Source organism: Hippoglossus stenolepis, chromosome 8 (assembly GCF_022539355.2).
Source record: "Hippoglossus stenolepis isolate QCI-W04-F060 chromosome 8, HSTE1.2, whole genome shotgun sequence".
Taxonomy (NCBI): domain Eukaryota; kingdom Metazoa; phylum Chordata; class Actinopteri; order Pleuronectiformes; family Pleuronectidae; genus Hippoglossus; species Hippoglossus stenolepis.
The window spans coordinates 14,519,289-14,547,201 of record NC_061490.1 but is presented as its reverse complement, the minus strand read 5'-3'; the positions used below and the strand labels follow the sequence as shown (position 1 = coordinate 14,547,201).

The 27,913-nt window shown below is 43.0% G+C and overlaps 1 protein-coding gene across 6 annotated transcripts in view; it reads right to left on the bottom strand.

Annotated features, from left to right (window-relative positions):
- The window catches only part of fhod3b (formin homology 2 domain containing 3b), an 88,652-nt gene extending 61,049 nt beyond the window's left edge, over window positions 1–27,603 (bottom strand). For all 6 annotated transcript variants that reach the window (XM_035164505.2, XM_035164507.2, XM_035164508.2 and 3 more), the window contains exons 1-3: window positions 27,097–27,603; window positions 20,825–20,931; window positions 14,416–14,480 (exon numbers count right to left, since the gene is read on the bottom strand). In XM_035164505.2, the coding sequence (XP_035020396.2) occupies window positions 14,416–14,480; window positions 20,825–20,931; window positions 27,097–27,261 (337 nt within the window). In that variant the 5' untranslated portion in view covers window positions 27,262–27,603. The remainder of the gene's footprint in view (window positions 1–14,415; window positions 14,481–20,824; window positions 20,932–27,096) is intronic.
- Window positions 27,604–27,913: the final 310 nt, after the last annotated feature.

Sequence of the window (27,913 nt, the reverse complement as noted above, 5' to 3'; positions counted from 1 at the left end):
GTAAGACAATATATTTTCACAGAGCTAAATAATGAGGTTAAAGTAATACCACAATAAAATATTCAGGTGTTTAGTGCCTGGGGTAAAAACTGACACTAGACACTCAGGAGATGGGACACGGTGCGGTATTCAGTGTATGTTGGTTTACTTACTGCTTCAGATTTGAAACTAAATGATCAAAGTATGAAAGGGTAGTACAATAGTAATAATTAATCTCATGTATCAACAGGAAACAGAGTATCTGATGAGGAACTGTCTGTGCCTGAAAGCCTCATGAATGTTCCATTATACCAGAAACCCCTGTTTGCCAAGTCAGGAAATGGCCATGCTGTTTTGATGAGACAAACATCCATAGAAATTCAGCATTTCTGCAGGGTGCTAATTTGTCATGCACCGCCACAACATGCAGGATGTATAGGAGGCCATCCGATCTCCCGCTGGCTCCTGGGGGTCATTATGAAGGGGGTAAAAAAAAAAAGAAAAATTCACAGCAATATAGAAAGACAGAATGAGAAGGATTCCTGCATTAAGTGGATGAGGCCCTCCTCGCTACAGGACTTGGGTTACACTACAGTCTACTACACATATGGAGCTCTTTGTCCCACATTCCCTCAACTTTTTCATGACAAGAAAAAAAATATCCCAGATATTAGAGCATGTCAATGGACAATGCAGCTCTCAATGTCAGAGAGTGCTTATCGTGCTCTACCATCTTAAACATGGCTGTGGTCTTGTGTGGTTCCAAAGAATGACCACTGACCGGTGTTCATTAAGAACAGTGACACGACCACACGTGTACAGATAGTCCTCGTGCTGCTGTGCAACTGTACCCTGATTTCCAGCAGCTTATGATTCCACTCATCTTCATTCTGCTGCAGCACAATGTCTCCATCCTTCCTTACTAAGAGTGAGCATGGGATGTCTAGCTGACACTGGACTCCTCGCTCCCGGGTTTCTGTGGACTCGACACTTTCCAAAGATAACATGGGCCAAAGATTTCCACTCACAGGCAGGCTGAGGCCCTGCTGAGGCAGCCTGCCTGATGGGGAACAGACCAAAAAGAGCTGGCTCAAGACAGCTCCTCGGATCCATAGCGCTGTAGTACGTGATATGTCTTTAAAGTCTACAGTTAGTCAATATAGACGAGAGAAACAGGAACCAACAGTGGTGGAGGAGCACATTCCAGCACCAGAAGCAGACGTAGCATGTTCAGCTGAATCGAAAGCATGTTATCAAGAATAATAAAGATGTCATCGAATACAAAAAACGTCAACAAATCAAGTGCATTTCCTCGTCCGACTGTAACTCTTCACTAATAGCTCCTGTTCCCCATTAGCTCCCTGTTTCATGTAGACGTTCAAATCTGTGATTTATTGTCCCTTTATTTTTATTCAGAGGTGAATTGAGATTTCCAGGAAAAGCTCGTCTCTCTGAGAGGAACCTGGAACGCCTGCATGGCCTCGCGGTGTGCACAGTCACACACCACATGACGTCTAAGCAGGGGAACATTCCTCCATGTCTTTTTCTCTCCCTCGAAAAACCATCTTTCTCGATTTAGAAACAGGGGGCACGAAAAGTGGTTTAGGGCAAAAAATATGGGGCGACAGATTAATGCAAAATCAAGCCATAAAATACCCGACCTATGTGAAATGCCTCAGACTGACGGGATGAAAAATCACTTCTCCTATTCAGGAACTTTCCACAGGAAGAAATACATGAGACCGAATTCCACTTAACCTCCTCTTTTCCTGTGTGCCAAAGAAAAAGACCTTGAAAAATTGTTGAAAGTTTTACCATTGCTGAACATTACCGATTCAGAATCTCTGAGGGGAGCAGGTACTGTATCTCCAGTAAAGGCAGTTTGGAAGGGAGTCAATACAAGTCATGCATCTTTAAAATACTTTTCTTCCAACTATGCCATACTAAACACCACAGAGGACGGCGGAGGAGTGGGATGATGTTATTTCTTTAGTATTCAGCGTTTCTTACAGGAGCTGGGATTGTCTCTTTTCCATAAATCACTCCACAGTGACAGGAGGTGGTCCGCTAGTCAGTTAGCCCACCGCCACTGGCTGACCTCAGGGGCGACAGCTTCCCTCAAGCGTCAACCCAAACAAAAAGGGGTGCAGCCAGCTCCCATAGCCGCAGCTATAGAGGTCACGGAAGGCCTGCGCCAAACCAGACCTTTCATCCTATAGCATTTACAGGATCAGCATCCTCGAACACTGGCATCAAAGACCGAGACGGAGTTTATGTGAGGGAGAGAGAGAGAGAGAGACAGACAGAGGGACAGAGAGAGCAAGGCGGCTAAAAATGACCTCCACGACCCTTAATATGTGTGCGACTCATGTGTAGGAGGGTGTGGGATAATCCTGGAGAGCTGTGTAGTGGGGGGGGGTCTCCAGGTGGCCCAGAGGGATAGACAGGGTTAACCCCAGTTGACCCTGGCTCTCCGCTGTCAGAAGTAGATCTACCCTTAGCTTGTCAAGGAAACTAGAACAATGTTGCATGTCCATCATAATGAAGGCCCCTGACCAGAGCCTGTGTTTTTTTGTCTATGCAAACATGCATCATCATCGACTTTGGTATGGAACTAAATGGCCATGCATCAAGAATAGAGCCTGACTGGTTCATCGGTCAACAAAATATTAAGCCTCAATTACATTCATTTGTCATAAGGTTTTGTTAACTTCTTAGGAATCTTTGCCAAATTGTTTTAAAACATATATATTGGCCGATATATCGGTATCAGAAAGTTTTAATCCCTAATATCAGTATCGGCACAGGTTGGGCTCTCATCGAAGAGCCCTCCTTTCTTCCTCTAATCCTAACTGTGTTTGAATTACACCGATTTCTACACATTGTCTCGGTATTAAATGTCATCATGTCAACTCGTCATCATGCCTGAGCATTTTGTTTCAATGTAGCTCCTATCGGTCTATGCCAGGTTTGAAATAGAAGTTGTATTTGTTCCAGTAAAGTGAAACGATAGCCTCTCTCTCTCAGACAAGCCTCAGCAGAAGCACACGTCTGCCGTGGCAGGCTGAGTTTAAACACTTCCTCTAAATGCTGAGACACAAAGGTCTCAGATGGCAGCACATGGCAGGGATGGGGGGGCGGGGTTCTCCTTACAGTCATTTTAGGTAGTCTGGGAGTTTCTGCCGTCTGCAACAGCTGACTGCTGGCAGATGAAGAGCACACAGCACAGGCCGGATTTTACCGATCAGTGTGAGACACATTACTGAGACCATGTAAATACATTGTTGTGTTCAGGCATCAGGGTGACAAGTAAAGGTGCGTGTTGACAAAGGATTATGGAGGATTGTGGGTGGGAACGTTTCCTGAAACATTTGTTCCAGGGAGGACGACAAACAGACTTAACACAATAGAAGTAACTGCATTCTAAGTCTTTTTTTGTGTGCTATATTATATCCTCTCCCAAATGGAAATTTAAGATAAGCTCAACAAACTAATCACCAAATTCAACACCTTTAATCATCCGCTGCAACTTAGCATAAGCAATTCATTTCCAGGGTCAAAGCTTCACCTGGCACGCTCTTTTTTTTAATTCCAAGAATAGAAAACGAACAGAGGAAATCGTTGACTCTCTTTGACTCCCTGACTCTATTCCAGCACAGTCGTGTCTGTTGCCTGCCACAATGGGCTGTGCTGAGCTGCAGGAGTGGAAAGTTAGGAAGGAGTCTGCCGCTAAAATGTGGTTCACGATGACACAACATGGAACAAAATGTGCTCTTATTGCATTCTTTGCATTGAGTGCCTCAAATGAAAATACTTGCCATCTTTGCCATATAAGGTCACCGGTGGTTAATGGCATAAAGTCTGTGCATGCATTTTGCACTCCCTTTCTATCTAGAGACAAAAATGGACCTATAGACTACAAATCATTTTTGCATGAGACTGTTTAGTGAGTATTGATTTAATGTGTTTATTCTTCAAAAAGGATTATTGCCTGTCACACCATCCTGGCTCTGTGAGTTTTGGCAAAACCATCATGTTCCCTTTTTATTTTTACTTTGAATTATTAGGCTCAGGCACTGTCCTTAAATCGTATTGCTTGCCCATGTTTTTGTTACGAGTGTAAATGATGAGCTCTCATAAAGCTTACAGACCACTAGCTGACACTCAGTTGGACTTGCCCATTTAGTTGCATTTGTAACTGCAGTTTGGTGCAGGGATGGAAGCAGTAACACCATGTTGGACTGGTGTAGCATTATACTTTTATAAAACCATTGTTTAATATTTGTTGGCACTGTGTTAGAAAGCTGTTAATTGGGGCAGTTGATCATGGTGGTGTTTCTTTTCAATGCCCTATATTTAAGGTAGTCCCATTTGCCCACAGCTGGGCCGCTGTAGCACAGGAGGTAGAGAGGGTCGTCCACTAACCAGAGTGATGAGGGTTCGATCCCTGGCACCTTCAGTCTGCCGTGATGTCGCCTTGGGTAAGATACTGAACCCCAAATGGCCCCTGAGGGCTGTGCCTATAATGTGTGAACTGTATGCGACTGTAAAGTGCTTTGAAGGGTCCATAAGACTAGAAAAGCACATATAAAGACACTCTATTACCATTCACTTACTAACCACCTTTGGGGGAAACAAATAAAAAAAAAAGATAGTAGGCCTTTAATGACATCACTTGTATTTCAAAGATGTTTGTATATCGCGTCCACCCCCGCATTGTCTGGGAACAGCAAGTTCTGAATGAAACCCTGCACGGCCTCTCTTAGCTTTGTGTTGAACCGCACTTATTCAAAAGGCCTTCATCACAGAACAAGCAGAGAACAAGAGGGGAGATCAGCCCCTGATGTCACTGGATTCTGAGGTTCAGACACTGAAGAGAGAGATTCAAACATTTTTCACATTTCCAAACACAGAGATTAAAGGCTTATGTACAGGCTTTTATCTTATAAACAAGGGGTCTAAGCAAAACATTTTAGAGCTCTGTGTGTTCAATGATCCTTAAGTGACCGCCGAGAAAACCGCCGCACAACATATATGAATAGATCTGAATGGATCACAACAACGTCTGACATATTCACTGAAAGATGAGACTTAACTTTACACAGCTTTAACCACAACAATGATGTAAACATGGCTCGCTTTCCTCACAGCTTTGGGAAACATCACTTATGGTTTATACCAGTGGAGATTTTCACTCCTCTTTATAACCTAGACTAAGCAAAAGCAGACACTGTTTCTTTTGCTGTCACCACGGAGAAACATTGGGTAAGATGTTTGCTCAAACATAATTAGAGAGGAATTTATTTTTACCCACGAAATTTGAGAAATCATTAATCTGAGAACATTTTCCACACACAAATTCTCACAGTTCCACCCGTGCCATTAACTACAGCCCGACCATACACATTTTGGGGGCCGATGCCGAAATTAGGGAATAAAAACTATCCAATATATTGGGTGATATAAATACAAACAAAGATGTTATCATCAAACCCTTATGGTTAAGAAATAAAACTGAGGCTAGATATATTATATTTATAAAAACTTTATTATAAATAATTAAAAAAAGAAATCAAATAAAACCAAACATACAGAGCTTGAATGAAGAACATATTTTTAGGTACATTTTAAACCTAAAGGCACATCTTAACTGCATTGTTCATTCTGTAAAATAAAAGTTAGATTGGTTTGCCTCTATTATTAGCTCTATTATGCACAAGTTCATGTGCTCATATGCTTACTAACACGCGCGACACACGTTTCAGGCAGACACTCCTGAATCCTCTTGTAACCTGCAGTTCAGATGGAGCCATCCCAACTGCCCAACATGCCTGAACCGATTAATGAGGCTCTTGGGCTGAAATGCACACAAGGCGCTGGGGCCTCTTCTCTTTTCCCTCTATCTATGGCTCTTTTCTTCTGCTTTAAAGAACGTAACAAAGGTTGTCCAATCTTCTCCTGCTAAGGCCGGTCTGAGTGGTCCCCCTCAGAGCCATGGGTGGCCTGCAAGAGGAGATTCTCCTGGTGCTTGAGTGCTTTATTTCAACCGGGCTCTTCAGTCGCCCAACAACGCCTGGAATGGAGGTAAGGGGATCAAGTATTTCATCTTCGCTTGTGGGCTTAATCTGAAGCAAAGCGAGAGCACCGCCGTTACTTCTTTCATTTTTATTGCTATTATTTACTTTGGGTTTTACATTTGGCAAAATCTCCTGAATCTCTCCTTCACCTCATTGTTTAGTATAAACTGAATAGAAAAGAACTTGTTGTGAGGTTTATGGTGAAAAGAATATTATGTTTCATTAAAGGCTCTGCAAGATAAATATAACTTATCCCACTTCTGGCTTGCGTATGGGCTTACATCAGCTCTAAAAATAACAAGTGTAGACGTTCCTTGGCCTTGAACATGTTTGAAGCTGATAAGAAGAAACAGATACCTGTTGGTCTTGGTAATATTTACAATGGATCACAGTATTGTCTACAATATCCATAATAACCCCACAGCTGTGGATCACGTCTCCCGTCCAGGTGGTTATACTGTTGTGAACCGGCACACGAGTGGACGGCTCTCAAAGCATTAACACATCACCACAAAACGCCACATACTTTCTACCTTTGCCAAATGGCTCATGATGAATATGCCTTGAGTTTCTGTTGGTTCGCAGCCAGCTACCACAATGCAATGTGAAACATGGTACGCCACAGGTGTTCCACAGCTACAGCACCATAAGGAGTCTTAGAGATAATAAAAAGACAGTATAATTTTTTTCTTACGCAGTGAAATGAAAACGCTACTGTTTACCTGATAAAATAGAGACATAAAATCTGAAAGGCTCCTCTGTTTGCAGAATTACATGAGCCCAGGGCATGAAGAGATGACAAGCCAGAGGGATGCAGAGAGATGCAAAGGCCAAATAAGGTGGCAGGCACGAGGACGCCACTGTGAGTCCTTTGTTTAGGACAAAGGCAAAAAAAACAAAGAGACATAGGAGTGTTTCCCACAGAATTCATTAAATCTATGCGCATGGGCACAAATGTCGCCCTCACACGCTACAGATTCCGAGAGACAGGTAAAGAGTGAAAGACAAGTTCTCATGAGAGAGAGAGAATTGCATTGCATCACTTATGGGTACACACAGCAAATGAGGCCTGACTGCGTGGACAGTAACGACTTAAAAGACGATAGCACAAGCACACAGCAAATAGTGATGTAAACAGCTTTACAATGCGTCAATTGAGCAAAAAACGCCATCCGTGATGGGACAAATTAGAATATGTTTGGCCGCTTCAGTCTAGATGATTAATGAGAAACTAAATGATATGTAGTGTTCAAATACTCCACCATGATGGTGTCAGGCTCTTCAATACCAAAACAATACGAAACAAAGTCTCTCCACACGTTTGAGTTCAAGTTCTTTTACGGTGCAAAAGGGACTGTCACCTCCCTCCAAACTGAAACCTAATGAGGTCATCAATCTTTATTTTTCCAGCCGACGTCAGCTTAAAGACTAAATCAATCACTGCACATGAATGTGACAAAAATCCAATAAATCCTCCTTCAAAGCAAAACAGCCATCGCAAATGATTCAAAGCTATAGCCAGCTGTGGCAACAGTATTTGATCCAAGGTGAGAGAAGGAATAACAACGCCGCTTCATAGCACGTTGGATGAGTGACAGTTACTGTAACGGCAAACGGAGAAAACGTGAGGTGTTTTGGTTCTCGTGAGCGTTGCTCATATTCTCCTGATGGATGCAGAGAGAGGGAAATAGATGTTTCCTTACAAAGACATGGACATCAAAGCTGAGGTGAAGAAAAGGAGCCAGCGTGACATGTGAGGGAGGATGTGAGGAGGAATTCCATGGCACACTAGGATTTGGCTGCAGGCCAGTGGGGTACTGAGTTAGAGGTCAGCCCGTTTTTTCGAGTTAATACTGGTACTCAACTTTTTCCTGCCAATATAGTATAACACTATACATATGACACTGGTGTAACCCCAAATCAAAACTGGAATATGACAGAGGTGATGAATTAAGCAATATCTGAAACTCTGCAAGAAGTTCACACGCAGGTGGCACATGTCGACTTACTGTAGAGAAGAATCCTTAAAAAGATGAAGTGATACAGAAATCGCCTTTTAAAGCACCGACAGGAAAACAATATTTGCCCTAAATTTTACGATTATTCAATTAGTTGGTCATTGGACTGCGAGAAAAATAACCTTCAAACATTTCAATGATTGATTGTTTGATTTGTTTTTGTGGAGCAAAAGGCTCCAATTTCCAGTTCCAGCTTTTAAAATATGAGCATGAACATTTGTTTTTTTTGGATTATGAGGTCATCTAATACTGGAAGTGACCCTATGCTTGAGGATTATGTTTTTCATCACGATCTCAATTTAATTGGATTCAAATCAGTCAGTATTGTGCAAAATCATTCAGAAAAATACAACTACTCCATGTGTGTATTTTCTTCCCATCTGCTCTTCCTCACCCCCCCCTCTATCAAGGACACAGCGCGAGGGCAAACGCCCACGGTGACAGAGGCACCTCAGACCTCAGCTCTAAACCATCACAGACCCCTGTGTAAATATACAATAAACAACGCTCTGCAGACATCAAATAAATGTTGGTTTGAGCGAAAGCAAACACGGATTCCTTCCAAATTCTCTTCCCTGCGAGCAGTCAGCTGTTTAAAGTCTGTGGCTACTTGGGTTACACACCTGTCCACTGCAACAAGAGCCTGCTGCAGTCTCCCAGCAGTGGTAAACCCCAGAGCGGCTGTGGTTCACGTAGAATCCACTTTTAGCAGCACAACTCAAATGTCACCATGTGCCACTTGTGAAAAGCTATATTTTCTTCTGAGCTGACTATAAAGTGTACGTTTTTCCAATTTTGAACCAATGATCACATTTTCGAACAGGGGCTTTTTTTCTCTGACACTATAAAAAGAGACACAGGATCATTATTTACAGCCATGAAACTCAATAATGTGGCCATAGGATCCCTAGTTGTCTGGACCGGCTGCACGCTCACCCTTCTCCCTCCGTCTTATAAACACACCGAGGGAAAAAAATACTCCCCTCTTGGGTGAAAACGGAGATATCGCTCTTCTTTTTGGACGGGTTCAGGAGAAGCGCTGAGGGGCTCCACAACTGGAACCAGATGGCTACTTAATATGTGCATGCCTTTGCATGCGTGTGTGCAATGCGATCGTGTGAGTGCGCTCACACAAATTAATGTTAGTTGTCTACAGCCTCGTGTGGTATGTGAAACAAATCTACAAAAGTGCAAACAATTAGCCGTAATCCTGCCACACAATGGAAAATGCTGTGTTTTAGTTGTTGAGAGGATACAAGAACAAAATGAGGGGAAACATCATCCTGTTCTGTTGCCCATAAATGAAGCATTAACCTAAGCTATGCTGATAATATCTCTCCGCATGGGGTTGTTGGGCTCATACCCAAACATTAAGTGTATAAGAGCAAGCCAAAGTGTGAGGTGAGTGATACCATCAAACTGTTCCCTGATCCACTTTTGCTATCAGCTGTGATTTGAAAAGCGAGACAAACTCTGCTCCCCTCTCTCCCTGAGATGTTTTGCTGCCTCAGATTTCTCCTCTTTGGCACAGTGTTGTTTAGTTTGGCCTCCAGGGGTGAGGCTAAGTCCCTGATCCCATTTTGGGGTGTCTTTGAGGGGAGTCGAAGGAGATGAGAGACGAGGTCACTTGATCGTCCAGGGTGTCTCACAGGTGCAACGTGATATGCATGTTTTTAACTATTCCGCACTTGCTTGGCACTCTCAGGTCACAGAAGCATGACGAGATTTGATCTGATCGCTTCAGTATGACTCTAAAGTGTAGTGCACTTCTGAAGATCAGATATTACCCTGATATAAATGTCACATAAATGTATTTTAGATATTATATATTTTTTATGTTTTCCCTGAATTCATTTTAGCTCATGCAAAGATCTGGATAGGGCCCATAACTTTGGCTATAATCACCTCTCTCTGCACTTTTAAAAGTGATAGCAGACATTTCTACTTCATCTATTTAATAGGTAACTATAACTACTGGAATTGCTTTTACGTGTGCTTACAAAAGTGCACATGGCTTAGCAGAGATTTGGCAGAGTGTGCGGAAAAAAGACACTGTGGCCGGGAGCACCGCAACCCACAGGTGATGTTATCACCTTAAGTCAACGTGCTGACATCCCACACGGAGGCATATACATAATAATGCATAGATTAGATCAACAAGCAGTGAAAAGCCCACACCTGTGGCAAGAGCATTTCAATGCAGCCATGCAGCGAACTGCCAGGAACATATTCCAACACAGTTCGCAGAGGGAGGGAGAATTTACTGCTCAGCATCTTCCATTTGAACAACCACAGGGTTTTCTGTTGTCACTCTGAGGATCAAAACTATCAATTTGTCAAAAAATTATAGCGCAAAGGAGAAACACAGTTCAACAGTGGCCACAATCATGAATCAAGCCCTGAGCCTGGATTATAAAAGGTTGTAAAAGACGAGGCAGATAATCCACTAAGAATGTGTCACCTCCGATTATGGCTGTCACCCCTCAGCCAGGATCCGTGTGTGGACAGTTGAACCTGCTCTTAATGGGGAAAACAATCAAAACATAACTTTCAAATGTAGGATTTATACATTTGTGAGTAATTACTTCTAAAAAAATCTCATCTGTCGATTCTGGAGGGAGTTAAATGACAAACACATTGTTCCAGAGGATTTTCAGGAGATCAAGGAGAATTTTCAGAATTGCGATTGATAGATTTGCTTCATCAGATGTTTGTCCATCTTCACATAAATGCGGTTAATTCTCAGAGGAGCGGCTTCTGACTGCACTTCTGTTTGACCTCTGCAAAATCCTGCTTGGATGCGTCACTTTGCAGATAATTACATGTGACATTTGTTAATTCTTAACTTGCTGTCCCCATTTAAACATTCTGCAGCCCACACTGTCGCCTCTCTCCCCGTCTTCCAAGTCCGCACACCACCACCTCACGCAACTCGTGAGACCTCAGACACTAAATGGCACATATAAAGAGGACCTACTGTACTTGTAGACAACACCAAAACGAGCACGGAGCTGCTTTAATCAGGCCCTCGCTACCACATCTACTCCACCGACAACAATAACAGCCCGACAAAGTAAACAGGCTGTGGCCGAGGCTGACACGCATGCAGGGACAAGTTGAGTTTATTTCCTACTTCCCAGGCTGTTGTGCGGGTCAAACAAACACAAATCAAGCCATCACCTCGGCTGGTTATGTAGAGACAAAAAAAAAAGAGGATGCATGCACGAATCATGTAACACTGTATAACATGCAATATCCACAGGGCGTCATGTTACAGTACATGTTTCCTCACATCTCTCTTCTGGGAGCAGTGATTTTGTCCTTTCAGCTCCAAGAGGGCTCCTATAGGAAGCCGCCCTGGACAAAATTAGGGCTTTATTTAGGATTCGGGTTAGTGGTAAATAAACAGGTCAAGGTAATGAGGCTGCACTGTGCAGAACACCCATGGATTAACCTTTGTTTGGTACCTGACAGACACTTTTAGTAGACACTGTGTGGTTACAACAAATCGCTGTGCCAGACGTGGATCTGTAAAAGCAGTTTAATAAACCATTAGTTCTTGTGGGTGAGCATTTCCCTTCCTCCAGTGACTCCGCAGCGAAGAGTTCTGCCTGGGCCGCGCAGAGCCATATGTGTGTGAGAGCTAATGACTGTGATTAGAGAAGCCTGGATTAGGTCTCGCTGTGGTTCGTGACACATGTACACTGGTGCACAGATGCACACGTACACACGCAGACAAAACTGAAGGCTGTCCGTGTGATGTGTTAATTTGTAGAAAACCATGAAAACCAGAAGACCTAAACAAAGTTACGTTGCTGCTCAATTAAAAGCTGAAACACACACACACAATGGATTTTCCTTAAATTAGAGATAAATGACAGATTACTGTAACCAACTCATCACTCGTAATCACGGAGGGAACCTCTGGGATAAATAAAATCTTTACAACATGGGAGTGCTCATTCAGCATCCAACCTCAAGTGAGGAGAAATTCAAAATGGGATGTGTTATTAAACTCTTAACAACTCTTGTCCAAACAGCATGTTTTACTCTGTTTGCACAATTATCCCTCATGCTATTATTTGGAGCTTGTCAGACTTAAACAAAAGGAGCATTTCAAAAAAAGATCTCCAGAGATTGGTAAAACCATGGTGTCAAAGCCAATCGGATTCCTCTGTACATTGTGTACTGGCTCTTCTTCAGACGTATGTTGTGAGTGAGCGGGGGGTTTCATTGCATAACATTTCTCATTATAGCGAGACAAAAGAGTATGGCAAGAGGGGGGGCTGCTCTTTGGGGATACTTTGGCCTCCATGAACCGACTGCAGGGAAATGCTCAATCCCTTAATACACAGCAAGTGCGAGCCTAAAGAAAACCATGCCATTTGTCGTGGGAAGACTAAAGAATTATCTCCTTGTGCGGAACAGGAAAATCACCCAGTAATTCTGCGCACATGGGGCCAAGAGGTAAGCCCTCAAGTCAGATACAATTAGGCTCAAATGTCTAGAGAAGTTACAGTAACAGTGACCACCTCGACCGGAGGAAGTAAATCAGCTGGTTGAGCAGGCAAGTCGCTGAGGGAGACTAAGGGCAACAGGTGGCTGTCAACTTAGAGGAAGAGAGGGTCATCATCCACTTAGAGAAGAGCAGCACGTCTGTCTGCCACTCCCCAGGCTCCGCTAAGCTGAGCCAAGCTCCAGCAGGAGGAGAGAATAAGGTGAAGCCAGTTCAGAGCAGAGTGTGGTCAATGTTCATCCAAACATTCACAGGTACAGCCGTGTTCGGGATGTGACTTGCTACAACAGACAAAAACTGGGAATGTCTTTTTCGATGTCCAGTGTTATAAAATCAGGGAGCATCACCAACGATATTATTAACTAAAATGACACTCAGTAGAGTGCAGACGTCCGCCAAGACCCAACAGTCCCCTTAAGAAACCACATTTAAATCCACTAGATACAGATTTTTATTTGGATCTGCATCAAATTACACAAAATAGCAGTTCCCCTAATGTGCCTGTTTTTTTTTTTCATCAAGATCGTTGAATTATTCTCTGACAAATATTGAAAAATGCCCTATGTCACAATGTTGAAGAAAGTGAAAAGAAAAACTCCTTAATCTGCCCCCTGATCCTGATCCATACCACATCTTTCCACCAAGTTTTGTGGATATTCGTTAAGTTTTTGTGTAATCTTGCTGAAAAAAACCCACAGACAAATTGACAGAAGAGAAAACATAACCTCCTTGGCAGAGGTAACAATATGAACTCAGCAACCATTGGAAAAAAACTGCTGATATGTGGTAGCTTAATGTATCAGTTACATAATTACAGTGTCAAGAGCATTAGGAAGAAATCCTACGCAACCAACAAGTAAAACTAGAGCTCATCGGGTTCTGTCTTTCTAATTCATGTGCATCTCACCAATAGTGTAACGATCTGTTATGACAGAGCCCCAATGACTTTTCAAACCATTCCATTCCATGTCTTGCATCAGTAGGTTGAATAAATAACCAGAGACGACTATTAAAGACAGTTCTCAGGTCACAGTGACTCAACTGAAAAATGTCTGAGCTTTTAGTTGACTTCTACTGAATGAGAGCACAAAAAAGAATTAAAATCAAACTATTTACAACCAAATAGCTTTTCCAGGCATTGGGTAATGTTTGCGTTTGAAGGCTGCAGAGGAGGTTTTCTTTGTGTGAGAATGTGGGCTTCTCTGCGTTCTGCTGCTGTCAACCACAGGAGCCTTCGCTAAATTTCCCTTTAAGTCTCTGGCGAATTACTTTACTAGGTCTGATTACAATAATTAACACATATTTATCAGTTGCATCATAGATGTGGCAAAAAGAAGCCTAAATCATGAAGATTTGAGCAGTTAGTAAAACGCAGGCATTTAGCATCATCAGATCAATGAAAAGCTGACCCCTGATAAGCACTTGTGTGTATGTCTGTACACAGACTACATACATGGATGTTTAATATGTATTTTTACTCAGCTCTGTGCCAGTTCCCCTCACATTACTCAAAGACACCAGGAGGCTCAATAAAATAAAGTGACAGAACACACTAAGTCATAAAATGTTTTCAGTCCCTGCTCTGTGCCAGTGCTGTGTTTCCACCGTGTTGTTGAAATGCTGTTCATCTGCACTCAAATTAAGATTCTAGGCAATTTCCCCAAACTGCCACTGTGTAAGTATAACAAGGACCTTTAGAAAATAATCCACAGGTATTAGAGGTAATTAAAGCCCCAAACCTCACTGGTGATACAGGAAGAAAAATTGACCATAAGCGAGACGTTACAAACAGACAGTTTAGATTCTGGTGCAGTTTATTACTCACCGATGCAGGCGTGAACTCTGACCGACAGCTGTGTTCGGAGAATGATGCCGTGTTTCTTCCCTCTCCTGTGAAGAACAGAAAGACAAATGGGGAGAAAGACAAATGTTAGTGTGTGTGGACATATGGACTACTGTGATTGTTTCAATCTGTATGTGTGTGTGTGTGCGCACACATGCTGTGTGTGCATTGGTGTCGGGGTGCACACACAGATTGAATAGAGATAAGGACACAGAATCTAAGGCAGTCATCAATATGCCAGCAGCAGTGCTGTCAAGTGCTGACAAGAACATTAAGGTGAATGGCTACTGTGCAAAGGTGCACAATTATCTGCAGCCTAAATCCTTTTTCTCCAAATTATACCGTTTTCCAGACCCTCCAATATTTGCAGTGTGAACAGGGAACGGGTCATGGAACAGATCAGGGGAATGGTTTCCATAGGTGCAGAAGAAGAATGGGAGCAAGTCAGAGGTCAACTCCGCCCCCTGTGTTAATGGAGATATGCCAAGACCCTATCACCATCCTGTCAACAGCTTACAATGTCTGAATGACGATCCCAAACAAAGATGGCAACAATGCGTCTCCATTCTATTCATTCGGGGACGTTAATGTGAGAGCAGTGTAGTTTGTAGTGATACAGAGCAACATTTGCCAACTGAGAAGGCCGGTCTCCGATGTGTTTGAAATCTGAAGTCAGTGAAATGTGGGGTTTTAATGGATAAAGAAAAACATGTCAACAAAAGCCAATGAAAAGACCAAAATCAACAATCATTAGTGGGCATTTAAATAAGTAGGAGAGTGAATATGGAACTGACGCAAAGCAAACTACACTGCTCATGTTCATGGTGAAGAAAGAGTGAGGTTCACTAATGAATGTCCACGGCAGAAATCAGTGTTTTTAATCAATTTCTGCCTGTGTTTGAATCCAAAATGTAAAAACCTTTTTTTATCATCTAAATGAATTTGACAGAGAAATAACATTCCAATCCAGTGTTTTGAATACTTTTGTGTAGCTTCTGCCTTTTTGTTTACGACAGGAATTGCAGATTGTGCCTTCAACCACCTGACCAGCTAAAGAAGCACACAAACAAACCCCGTAGACACAACTTGGAACAGGCTCACAGCAGGTAGGGTTGCGCAACACCCCCCTCTTCTAATTCAGCTGCCTGACAAATGGGCTTTTATGCTTCCTGCACAAAGGCTGTGCGATGGTTCGGACCGGTGCAGCGCCAGCAGCAGACTGTCACTGTCAGTCACAATCAGGCCGCAGAGGGTCTGACAGAGAGAGGGAATTGGCACAGAAGGCAGATCATGCTACTGTCTCGCCATCAACAAGCAGCAATACTGTATGACAGACAGACAGACAGGCAGACAGACAGACAGACAGACAGACAAACTGACACACTGACATCTTTCCTGCCCAGACCAGTCCGCAGGAAACTGTGCTGACACGCACACACAAGCAGATAACATGGCAGTGGAAGTCTGCATATGCTCACTCCTTATCAAATATAATATCCAGAAAACAAGCAGAGGTGACGCGGGGGCAACATCTGTCAACATGGACGTTCGCGGGTGGGACGAGACGGCGAACAGGAACTTAATCCTCTGTGATGCTGCTGAGGCAAATGGGCAAACCAAAGCCATTTTGTCACGAACGTCTGCTTTCTCTCCGCCTCGCTGTAACAGTATCCCTGTGCTTAACCAAGACCTGAGGCTACGCAGGCCAACGTGCTCATTATCAAATTAAACAAACGTGCCTGGAATATAAGTAAGGTTTACAGACCCCCCCCCCCTTCAACAATTAAACATGAAAATTGGACACTCCCCCATGCAGGGAAGTTACAGAAATAATCATAACTGTAAAAAAAATGTGGGCCATATAACAAATTGGCTCCATGTTGAGGTATAATACCTGCTGAATCCCTGGGTCTTATGCTCTTCAGTGCCAGGGTTTTTGGGTTTCTTCCAGCTGTGGTACCGTATAATTACCTTAAGCCAAGCTCATATTAAATCTGATTCATCAAGAGGAACATCAGGCTTCTGATTTACCCCAGTTGCTACCATTCGAATAACCATGACTATTTTTAATAATGAAATGAATAAACTTGACGGTTACCCAAAACACATTACCTCTTACTTACGTCTTACTTCCTGAACATAAGCCAAGGCAACTGGTCAAAATTAGGGTTGCTTTATAAGAGATTGAATGAAAACATCTGGCCATTTTCATTCTGCCTGTAAATGATGAGAAAGAGTGAGACAATAAACCATTTCTCAATAGCACGAATCGGATATTTATCGCCATCACTTTGCCCGTCAAACCTTACAAAATGAACATGCCAATTATTTACCCCGTGTTATTTAGCTGTACAGCGCGCTCATAAAGCTCCGTCTCCATCTTAATACCCAGAGCAGCAGCAACTGGACCAGTGGACTCCTGCCAGCTCCATCCTCTCTGACTTTATCTTAGGCAGCATTACTGGCTCTGTTTATAAAACAACACAAAATGTGTACCCACAGAAAGTGAACACACATAGTTGGGATACAGTAAAAGCCAGTATTTCCCCTTGAAGGCCAATTAATGCCAGACAAGAAGGCCCCACAGAAGGTTTGCTGACTCAGCACTTCTCTATGACACCCCCCCCCCTGCAGGGAATCCTGCATCAGAGTGTTGGGAAGGATGTTCAGTGCTCGAGTGAGCCTGGTTTGGTAAAGGGGCTGGAGAAGGAAGCTAGGGCTATCTACAGGGTTAATTTCCCTCTGAGGAGCTTCACTAACCATTGACCAGGCCTCACACTCAGACATCTACACACACAAACACACAACCAAACCATTTACACACAGAACAATCACCGAGCTGTTCTATTCTGTTAATAATACCCTTAAACTGCTCTGTGCAAACACAAAGAGGACAACTGGTGTTTTATTTCCCTCCTTGAAGTTTAAGCCGCGCTGTGTTGGACAATATCTCTGGTTCTTTTCAAATGTGCTTTTTCTGCTCAAATGAGAATCTCGTGTGCTGGGGAAGTCTACGACGCATTGTCCAAGTGGGTCGGAAAAAAATGAAAATAATGAAAGCGGAGCTGTCCTTCGAGAGAAGAAAGGATGAGACGAGAACGTCTGAATAGTTGAGGCCTGCGGAGCAAGAACAGTTAGATTTTAATATGCTTGACTTCTGACTTGTTGTCGCACACATCAAGAGCACGTAATAAAACCAAGAAGGGCATATCCAGATCATGATGTGGGCGTATAGATGTTGTGTCTAACAGGACAATGAAATATCAAAAACTGTTTTCTGTGGTGTGTGTCAGCGACACATTTCACACGCTGAATCCACTTTCTGAAGAACAGTCTTCCAAAGACAAGCAAGTCTTGATGCCTTACTTTACTAATCATCTGCCAATCACTGTCACATAATGAGTAAAAACAACATGACGCCCAACACATTAAGTCCACACATGAAGTCAATACAACATTCTTTCTACAACGTCAGACCCAAATTCCCATGAAATGCTCCGGCAGGCTCCTGCTCTTCAATCCATGTAATCCACAAAAATATTCAAGGGTTATAAATGTCTGTAAGCACATGCCGGGACATTTGATCTTAACTACGTCCCCCATACTCCACCTCGGCTCAGGGCCACGAACGCAGGAAATTGTGTGCATGGGGTCAATCAATCTATCACAGCTAGGAACTTGAATGACAAACCAACTACCTAAAACTGTGCAGATATGTCCGAGCACATGTTTGGGCTGTGTGGTCAGTTTATGACATGAAGTGAGACTATATCAGAGATGGGACAGGGGATTTATTAGTCACAATCTCCTATAGCTGGGCTTCATAACACGGTGTGGAAGTGATTATGGCCCTTAAGCTCCCGTGACATGGATATCTCCAGGCTCTGCAGCGCTCTGTCAGAGGATCATACTTTAATCTGATTGTAAAGACACTATATGACACAGGCGCCTCAGGAATGTAACCTGTCATTAATATTAATTACAGATGGATGCAGTGGCCAATGATCGGGAGAGTTCAGCCGCTCAGGCAGAATGCGAATATGGTACAATTCTCTTGACAAAAAGTAGGTGGCTGGACTTAAAATTGTGAAGAGTTCAAAAATAATGAGAGCACCATTTTGAAGCTTGTTATCTGAACTTGGTGGAGGGTTGTTACTTTGACATCAAGTTGTAAAAATCATGAAAAAATACTGGAAAAACACAACTTCTTAATGTTTTGGAGGTGGAGACTGCTGCTGACAGATCTTATGCAGTGAAAGGGAGAGAGAAAAAGCAAAAATTAAATGGAACAAGTAGAGGTGAAATGCCTCAGCAGAACTTTTATTAGCTCGATAATCATCAAATCAACAACACCAAGCAATGTGAGATGCAATCCTGGGCACATCAGCACCATAAAAAGCCAGCAAGCAGAACTACCCTATTTTTAAAAAATAATTGGCTAACCACCTTCACCCCCAGCCTCCTCCTCAGACAACACTGTGTGGGTTTAATGACACACATCCATACCAGCCTGTGCCAGCTGGCACGACACGCGCCCTGGCAGGCTCGCTCTTCGACAAGCGAAGAAGTGGACCACTTTAACCTCACAGCTCTCAATAGCCTCCCATAAGCTCCTAACAATTTCAGATGGAACTGGGAAAGGACGGCTCTCTTGACGTCCAATAGAAACACCACGCCAGAGAGCGAGCTTATGAATTCCAAGTTAGACAAATAAATCCATACAAGTTTGTGGTCCAGCCAACCAGGAACTCTCATGCCAACCTTTGGTTTGTGATCGTCGAAAGTGGGCGGCGCATGAATGATATATCAACATCATCCACAGTACATGAAAAAACATATGGAGTCAATAAAGTGACTGGCCAGGGAAAGTGTATGAAACTGAAATGAAACTAACACAATTATAAACCTTTCTCTTCTTCATCCAGGTCTGGGGGGTTATGACGAGACAAAGCCTCATATTACGGGGGAAACAACAGAGTTAAATTAGAAGCTGGGAGACGTATGGTGTCGGGCGTACGTGCAACTGTAGTTCAACCTAATGAGAGCGCTGAGGTAACATTCAACAGAGATGAGGGAGATTACTCTTGAGACGTGGCTACACTTCATAAGTGGTTTAGATGACATCACTGCTGCCACTCGGCCTGGTCAGCCAGGTACTTTAAAGGGCACGAGCGGATGAATGCAAGGGAAACACTGAGACATGTAGTTTATTACAAAAAAAGGGCATGAATAAAACTAAAGAACTGATAAAAACCATAGACATTATGAAAAGACGGACAACGCATCTCCACTTCCTCAAACCATCCAGAGATGATGCCATAATATCCCAGAAACGAATGTTGGTATCTTGTGCATTTACATCATTGTGATGACAACTGCCTAAAATGACAGAACATTTTATTTGACATGCACTTTTACTCTTTGGTTTGATCCATGTCCCCTCCACTAACATGGAGAAGGAAGGATTTATGGTCTTTATTTAGCCAGCAGGCCGTGATCAGGACCCATCGGCTTCAGTTTTAAGGGGCAGTCATGTCGTCATCTTTATGTACCGACTATGACAAAAACAAATCAAACTCTAAATTCATGCTACACGACGATGTCACATGCGTGAAAGTCTGTCTAAAGAAATGCAACACATGCTTTTACTGACTTGAAGATCTTTCCTTGTTCAGTGACATTGTTTTTGGGACATTTGTTGACTGATTCACTGTTAAACTTCAAGGATTTGGAAATGGAGATTTCATAGAGTGGGGTAAAGCTCATCCCCTCAGCTCTTCCACAGACCAACCACCTCCTGTGAGAAGCTTTTGGGCAGAAGAGCTCAATCTGCTCTGGCCCGGAAAGGGGATTATTTCACTAATTCATCCTGGAACGAAATGGGTATCATTATGATTCCAATCGCTGTAATAGAATCAAATTAGGCAAAGGAAACATAGCAAGCAGGAAATTAATACATACCCCCATGGCCAAAGATTTGAAGACAATCTTTTCCTTCCTAACTTGCCTGAATTTATGTCTTTCTCAAAAAACAGCTGTCATATTGTTCTAATTATGTTGAAAGCAGAGACATATTTTCAGTATTTTTAAAAGCCTCATTGTTCTCACCAAAAGCTTTCTACTCATTTACTAATTTGACCACAACAATGTGAACAATCTATTCCTGGACAATCAGAGACAAGCGAGTATCCACCTGCCGGTCCAGCTGCTCTGGCTCCAGTCCCAACTCCACCTTTTGAACTGATGGAATTACATGACAAATTTCTTTTGATATAAAGTAAAGTAAAATTGTAGTTGTTTTTTTAAGATTAGAGCAGAGTTGGATAATGCTTTGGAATGGCAACGAGAGAGAGAGAGAGAGAGAGAGAGAGAGAGACAGAAGTGACCTTACCCTCCTTCCTCCTGAAATCCCTCCAGTTCATCCCTCTGCTCTGCCAGGGTAGACTCCAAGTCCAGGTAGCTTCCATTATGGGACAGCTGAAGGGCACAGTCGTCAGGCTAAACAGCGAGAAGACACAGTTACACATTGATTAGTCTTCAGTGCGTTAACATGTAGAGAGAATGCTTGAAAAATAAAGTAAAGTAAAAGGTGATTCCTTTATGCGTCATTGCCTAAATGCAGTGGGGTTAGTTTTAGTCTGCACTGGACCATTGGGTGTTCTTCCTTCTATCAGCTCATGTCAACACTCTAGAACGACGAGCTCTGCAGGGTTGGAGAGGAGTCATGCAGATTTGGAGCACCATTGAGAGTCTGGTGCCTCCAGTCTCCCTGCGCTCCTTGTCTGATAAGCTATCATCACACATGATGATTTTTCAGTGGAGCTATGATTTGTCTGGTCTTGACTGACTGTCATCGGCCGACTCCGGTCAAGGAGATGAAGAATGAGCCTGTCTCTTTCGCGTGTCTGCCTGACCTCCAAATTGGAGATATTAACCTATTTATATCCTGAGGTTGTCAGCTCCGCAGGACAGCGGCTCTGACAGTGGAGGAGCGGACAGGGGAGACAAAATACCATCACAGGAGGGCAAACATATGACTTAAGTGGAGGGAGCGCTCCTTCAACAGTCAGGGTGTGTAAAACAACAGCATACACACTGAACCCCTTGAATTTGTCTGTTCTCATCAGGCCCACTCTGATGACTTTGTGGGGCATCAAAACTTGTGATACAACTGGATAAATTACCATTATCTAATAAAATGAGCAGCCTACAATACTTTTGATTTACATAAGCAAACATATATGTAACATGTAAAATCCATGTGGTTTTTAAATCAGACCAGTTATTACCATGCAGTTCAATTCCCTCCCACATGCGACAGTAACTTAATTGAACCTGAAGGAAAAAGGCTGGGAAACACATTATGGCTCAGAGGGCTTTGATGTGTTCGGGCCACTCTGTTTGTATTACTGCACTACACCACTCAAAGACTGCATGTGTCATATTTGAGAAGTGAAACAAAACATGTGGTTGGTTAGGATAACTTGTTTTCAGACATGACCTGCGGGGAAAATGTCCGAACAACTGGGTCCGGACATAATCCAGACTTTGCTTTTCACATATGAACGACGCAGCAGGAGATTGTTTGGGTCAGACGCGCTCACAATGACAGGAAAATCTCCAGAGCATTCAGGTGAGGGGTGACGCCTGGGTGGATCATGCAGGAGGCAGGAGATAATGTTTAAAAGTCTGCTGCAGAGATTTGTTTACAGAACTTCGACACTGGCGTCTTCCCTTAAAACCAAAAGCTCTCGAATACAATTGTCTTTCCATGTTGACATCCTCCTCAGTGTCTTCTACTTGTATGGAACAGCTTTTTCATTAAGATATATTTGTATTCTTTTTGTGTGTTTTTTTTTCACTTTTTTTGTTGGTCGCTTGTAAGAAATACCCCAGATCATCTCGGGTGATTATCGGGAGTTCAGTGCATGACTGAAGGCAGCTTATGACTCTGAGACATCTTGTTTACTTTCCATTCTAAACCAGAAGTTTGCTGGTGATAGTTGGACAGATTATAGGAATGAATATCTTCATTAGAGGACACAAGAGATGAGCAAAGCATGAGGCTGATCCAGTGGGCAACAACTTTAATTGCTCAAGTAATCCTATTGTTTCTAAGACAGTGACAAGTCTTATTTAAAGGTTGTTGTTTATGCTCTTACAGTGAGGCAGACTGAGAGATAGGAAGAGACAGAGATAGAGAGAAAGGGAGACAGGTAGACAGAGCAGAAGCCAAAGAAACAAAGCTTTACTGTACAGAGGCAGAAGGGGGGAGGCAAGTGCTTCTCCAGATTACAGGACAGATTTTGGACTGACAGGAAATCCAGGCATAGAAGCCAAAGTTAGGCCCACTATTTTTATGCCTATATGGACTGACATGCCTTTGAAAATAATGGGTGTGACAGTAATATGAAATGTAGCGTGACGGAGGAGACACGCTAAATCATATACGTTGACCAGTGGCCCTGCATAACCTGCGAGACACTCAACCAAAGAAAATCTTTTTAAACCACGGCAAACTTGTGAGTTTAGTACAACCAGGAGTTCCCTAATGTCTGAATCGAAAATCCACTGTGTGAATTTAAGTTAACGTTCTTCTCTTGTTTGTCTTGTTTGTTTAAGATGTTCTCCGTGCACCACTGCTTACTCTAAGTCTCCACTAACTTCTTCTTCTGTTTATTCAAAATAAAAATATTTGTGGCAGAAAAAAACATCACTTACAATCCCAATGAAAAAAGTATTCTGCAAGTGTAAAAGCTTTTAAACCTTTCAATTTATGAATTTGAATCTGATTTAATATCTTAGTTAAAGTTGTTACTATATGCACATTTACTTTTTTTTTAAAGTATTTTGGAAATGCATTGGATAAAAGGAAGAGGAAAAATGTTTGTTCTCCTCTAGCTTCACGCTCTGTGTCACAACCTGAAATAGACAAAACATTGGGCAGAATTTGCAGCTGTAACCAGTAATTAGCGAGCTGTGGAAGCAAGAAATGCATTTCTCCACACAAGGTTTTAACTCACAGACCAAAAGCAAGAAAAGGCAGAAGAATCTATGTGAACTACGCAGGTCTGTCCATTAATCAAATCCCATCTGTTGAACCATCGACTGAGCTGTGCATCCATCCATCCTCTCACTTGTGTCCCTTTAGGTGCTCATTATACAAGCAACCTGGATTACTGGTTGCAGGTTTTACCATGTACAACCAGGTCAGGTTGATACGCATAAATGGTCCTTAATCCAGGGACAGTGCTACGAGATTACAAGCAACAGAGGCTTCCTTCGCCGTCCCTGCGCCCAGGACGTGAACCCACGGTGGCCCTGTGATGGCCAAGTCCAGAAGTCACCACAAGTGCTCTGCTCACACACTGAGGTCTGGCCTCTCCCTTCAACCACCATACTGTGGTCCACTGACCAGGGAGGCAGTTAAGGCAGAAAGGACTAAAAATAAATACCATGCAATTTCCATTTTAAACTGCTATCTCACTTCAAATGTCTTTGTCTTCCACAAGGGAAAAACAACTGAAATGTGAAAGCATATATATATTGTGTGCAACTTGTAGATTTGAAACTCATAATAACCAAACGATAACAATACCAATGGCTTGCGCATAGTGTTTCTGTGACCAAATATATAAATTAGAGTGAGCCACTTTAAAGCTTAAAGTTTGTTTGATAAAGGTGAGTGTAGTTTCTCCGAAGTAAAGCGATTTAAAACACATTAAAACCCAACTGATGCATGAAAGAGAAACCGCAACAGTAATCTTAACTTCCTGTCAATCATTCAGAAGATGAGTCCGTTCACAGATGCAATTCTTCTGCGGAGACAATCCTCTGAAACGCAGAGACTGGCAAAACTTCAATTCTGCATAACAATGTGTCAAATAATTCAAAGGGACTCTTGACAGGCATGAAGGAAGAACCTGTATTTTACAGCATTTAACATAACTTCTCATTCTGAGACTCTGTAATTTCTCAAGAAAGAAGGAAGAAAAATGCAGGAAAACAACTGGGCCGAAATTGAAATTGGTAAAGTGAGAGTCCATTCTCCAAGGCCACACTTTCTCATTTTGCTTTGCAATATGATGCAGGGCCTCAAGGCCACCGAGACGCAGACTGAGCAAAGCACAGACAGAGAGGAAAGTACAAGAAGGACGAGTGGTCCATTGATGTGTGTGGAGAAAAACTGCAGACTTGGACTTACTCCAAAAGGACAGCATGCACATTTCGTCATCTGACAAGGACGATGTAATATTCATGACAAAGCTGAGTAAGGCAGTGAGTGAATAATTGCACTTTCTATCGACAATAACAACAGAAAAGCTTTTCATGCCTAACACTCACAGAGTTGATACTACACACACACACACACACACACACACACACACACACACACACACACACACACACACACACACACACACACACACACAAACACACACAGAGGTTTGTGCAGCCTATCCCTAATAGGACTTTGAAGTCACTTCATTATGGACAGCAAAACCATAACCTTATCCCTTACCTTCATCATGACTTATTCATGCCTAACTCTAACCTTAACTACACCACAATTCACATCTTAACCGTAACCTCAAGCAGGACCTCAGAAATTGCCTAATTAAGACTGGGCTTTGGTCTCCATATGGTCTACTGGTCCTGACAAGGTCACTGTTTATGCTGGAAAAGGTCCTGAAGAAGTAAGAAAAACGAGTACACACACACACACACACACACTTCCCTCTTGAGACTGCAGACTGAAACTGACAGCACCAGCCCAGAGACAGCATATGCTAGCTGTTTTGACTCCCTCGGCACCATGTGTTAGCAGTGTGCTATTTATACTGGATCGACTCTCACCATAGAGACAGACCTCAAAGACAACAGGTTGGTTGTCAGACGTCTTTACACGTTGTCACCAAACACACAAACGTCTGAGGGTGTCAATCGGAGAACTCGTTGCTCAAATGTGGCGACACAGTCTCGTCATCCACCTGTTATTTTGATTTTTTAAAAACACAAGCACCTCTCCCTCAAGTTACAAAACCACTAAAGCCCATGAGGCCAAATCTCACTAACCAGGCACTGAACCCACCACCGGGGCTCCCTCTCTTTTGAGGTCCAGCTGGCCTTCTGCTAAACTGAGACATGTCGACGGCAAAAGCACATCAGCTCTTTGTTTGTGTTTTTAATACTACCCCGCTTCCCTCTCCTCGCTAAAACAGTGGAAGGCATTCCCATCCCATCCTGCCGGTCCGGCTGAGTGGCCTGCTCTACCAGAGCCAGGCTTGTGGTGATCCACAGCATCCTGAGGCGTCCACGACTTATCTTACCAGCTCTCTACCCCCTGATCTGACAGAATGAAGAAAGACCTAAATTAACTTTCTATTTACTCAACTTCCTGACCAGACCAAGATGAATGCTCAATAAAAGACTTAACCTCATGCTATGGCCTCTCTGCTTTGTTTAAACTTGAAGGACAGTAGACGAGACCTTATGGAAATGTGTTTGGTTTACACGTGGTCTATCTAGAACAGAGAATTTCTCAAGATGAGCCATCAGAGGCCTCCAGAAAATAAGTAGAAAACCGACTTTAAGTTTACAATATTTGTCACTGGGTTTCTTTAGGGAAACTTAAACACAGCAATTACACCAGACCAAAGAGAAACATTCAGTTATTTTCAGCTGCTAAAAACTGGCCATGCAGTTGTGGATCTTGAACGACAAAAACAATGTGTAAAGTTTCTCTCTCAAAGATTTAGGAATAAATGAAGCCTGACGTGATAGCGCTGACCAAACATAACAAAATGGAGGTATAAGAAAATGCTTTCTGCTTTTGACAATAAAAATAAGTGGATATGCGGAAAACACATGATGTCAAAATACAATGTTAAGGCAACATATGCAATGACAGTTTGGACACATGATTCAGAAGTTGTTTTGGGATCAGATGGGTTCTAATACAAATCCCCAGATCTAGGTCAGTCCAGATCAGAAGTTAGCCTCATCCATCCCTCGACAACTGACCAACTGGCCATTTGACCCCATGCACTCTGACTGGGGTTTAGTGACAACAGCAGAAGTGGATTCCTACCTAGACTTCAGTCTGCCCATTCATGAATAGCACAAATGCAAAGTGATACATAGTTAACATAAAAAGAATTTGATTTTAATTTGAAGGAATATTAAACTATTCAGCGAAGCCAACTAATCAATATAAATATATATTCTGTTACCTTGATTCTTTCTTTTCTCTCACACAAAAAAAACTGACCGAAAACTTGCAAAGGTTTTGAAAGGTCTTAGTCTGGATAATGAATAGTGAGAAGTTTCAGCTGAAAGGGGATTAGTGTTGTGGTTGAGGTAAACATTAACAGATGCCTGCCTCCCCCAAGACAAATAATGGATGTCTATTAACCTCCAATATCATTTAAATCCACAAAATATTCATATTATTCACATAATGTCATATCATGGCCCTGTCCTGTACTGACAGTACATGTAATAACTTGAATGTACATTGATGCTGCATCAGCATCACAGTCATTGACTCAACCAATGGTCCATTAGGTTTGTTTGGTGGTAACCACATCAACATGTTCAGGCTAATTATTAATTTTATAGACACATGGACAAAATCATGAGAGTGAAAAGTAAAGTGCATACCTTCTGTGGGGCTTTCAGCAGCCTGTGGACTCCAGCAATCTGATTGATCAGAGGAATATCTTCCCTGAAAGTGTACAGAGGTGGTCTGGTGGGCTCGGGGAAATTGGTGCTGTTGAATGGATCAGTATCATCTAAGAACTGTACCCTGCACATGAACGTAGCCATGATGTATCCATGCACAGGCGTTTTGGAGGTGATCAAAATAAATGGATGACCGCAGACTGTGACAGACAGCCCTCCCCCGGCCAGCGGACTGCCGGCAGGTCTCCTGCAGCAGCGAAACCCTGCAGCCTCTTGTTATCCTTGGACCTTCTCCATTCGCGTCACGCAGCGCAGAGGACTCGGGACAGTGCGCACTGAAGTAACATCCAGGGAAACCTCCGAGAGAGACGCGGCCAGTCAGGGCGCTGCGGGAGTGTGCGGGGCGGCGGTGTCCAAGGGCATTGCGGGCGGTGCTGAGGCAGACTGCGGACGGGACTGCAACACTTGGCACCCTGTGACAGCGATGGTGAGCGGCTCCCTCCTCCAGAGCAAACTGTGCCAGAGCTCTGCAGGGCCAGCTGCGGATACAGGCGCAATGGCGGCCTCCAGTGGTCAAAGTGAAGCAGTACAGAGCGCAAGCTGCACTGAAGCAGGCAGAAAGCATTCGATGAAGAATGCGTGGAGAGATACATACGGTGGCCGAGAGAGCACAACGCACTGCAAATAGAGGAACGCTGCAAATTGCGAAAACGTTTTATGTTTCATGGGGACCCCAAAAAGTGATGTACCTGGATGAAGTTCAATGCTTTGTGAAGTTCCATCACCACTGACGAGT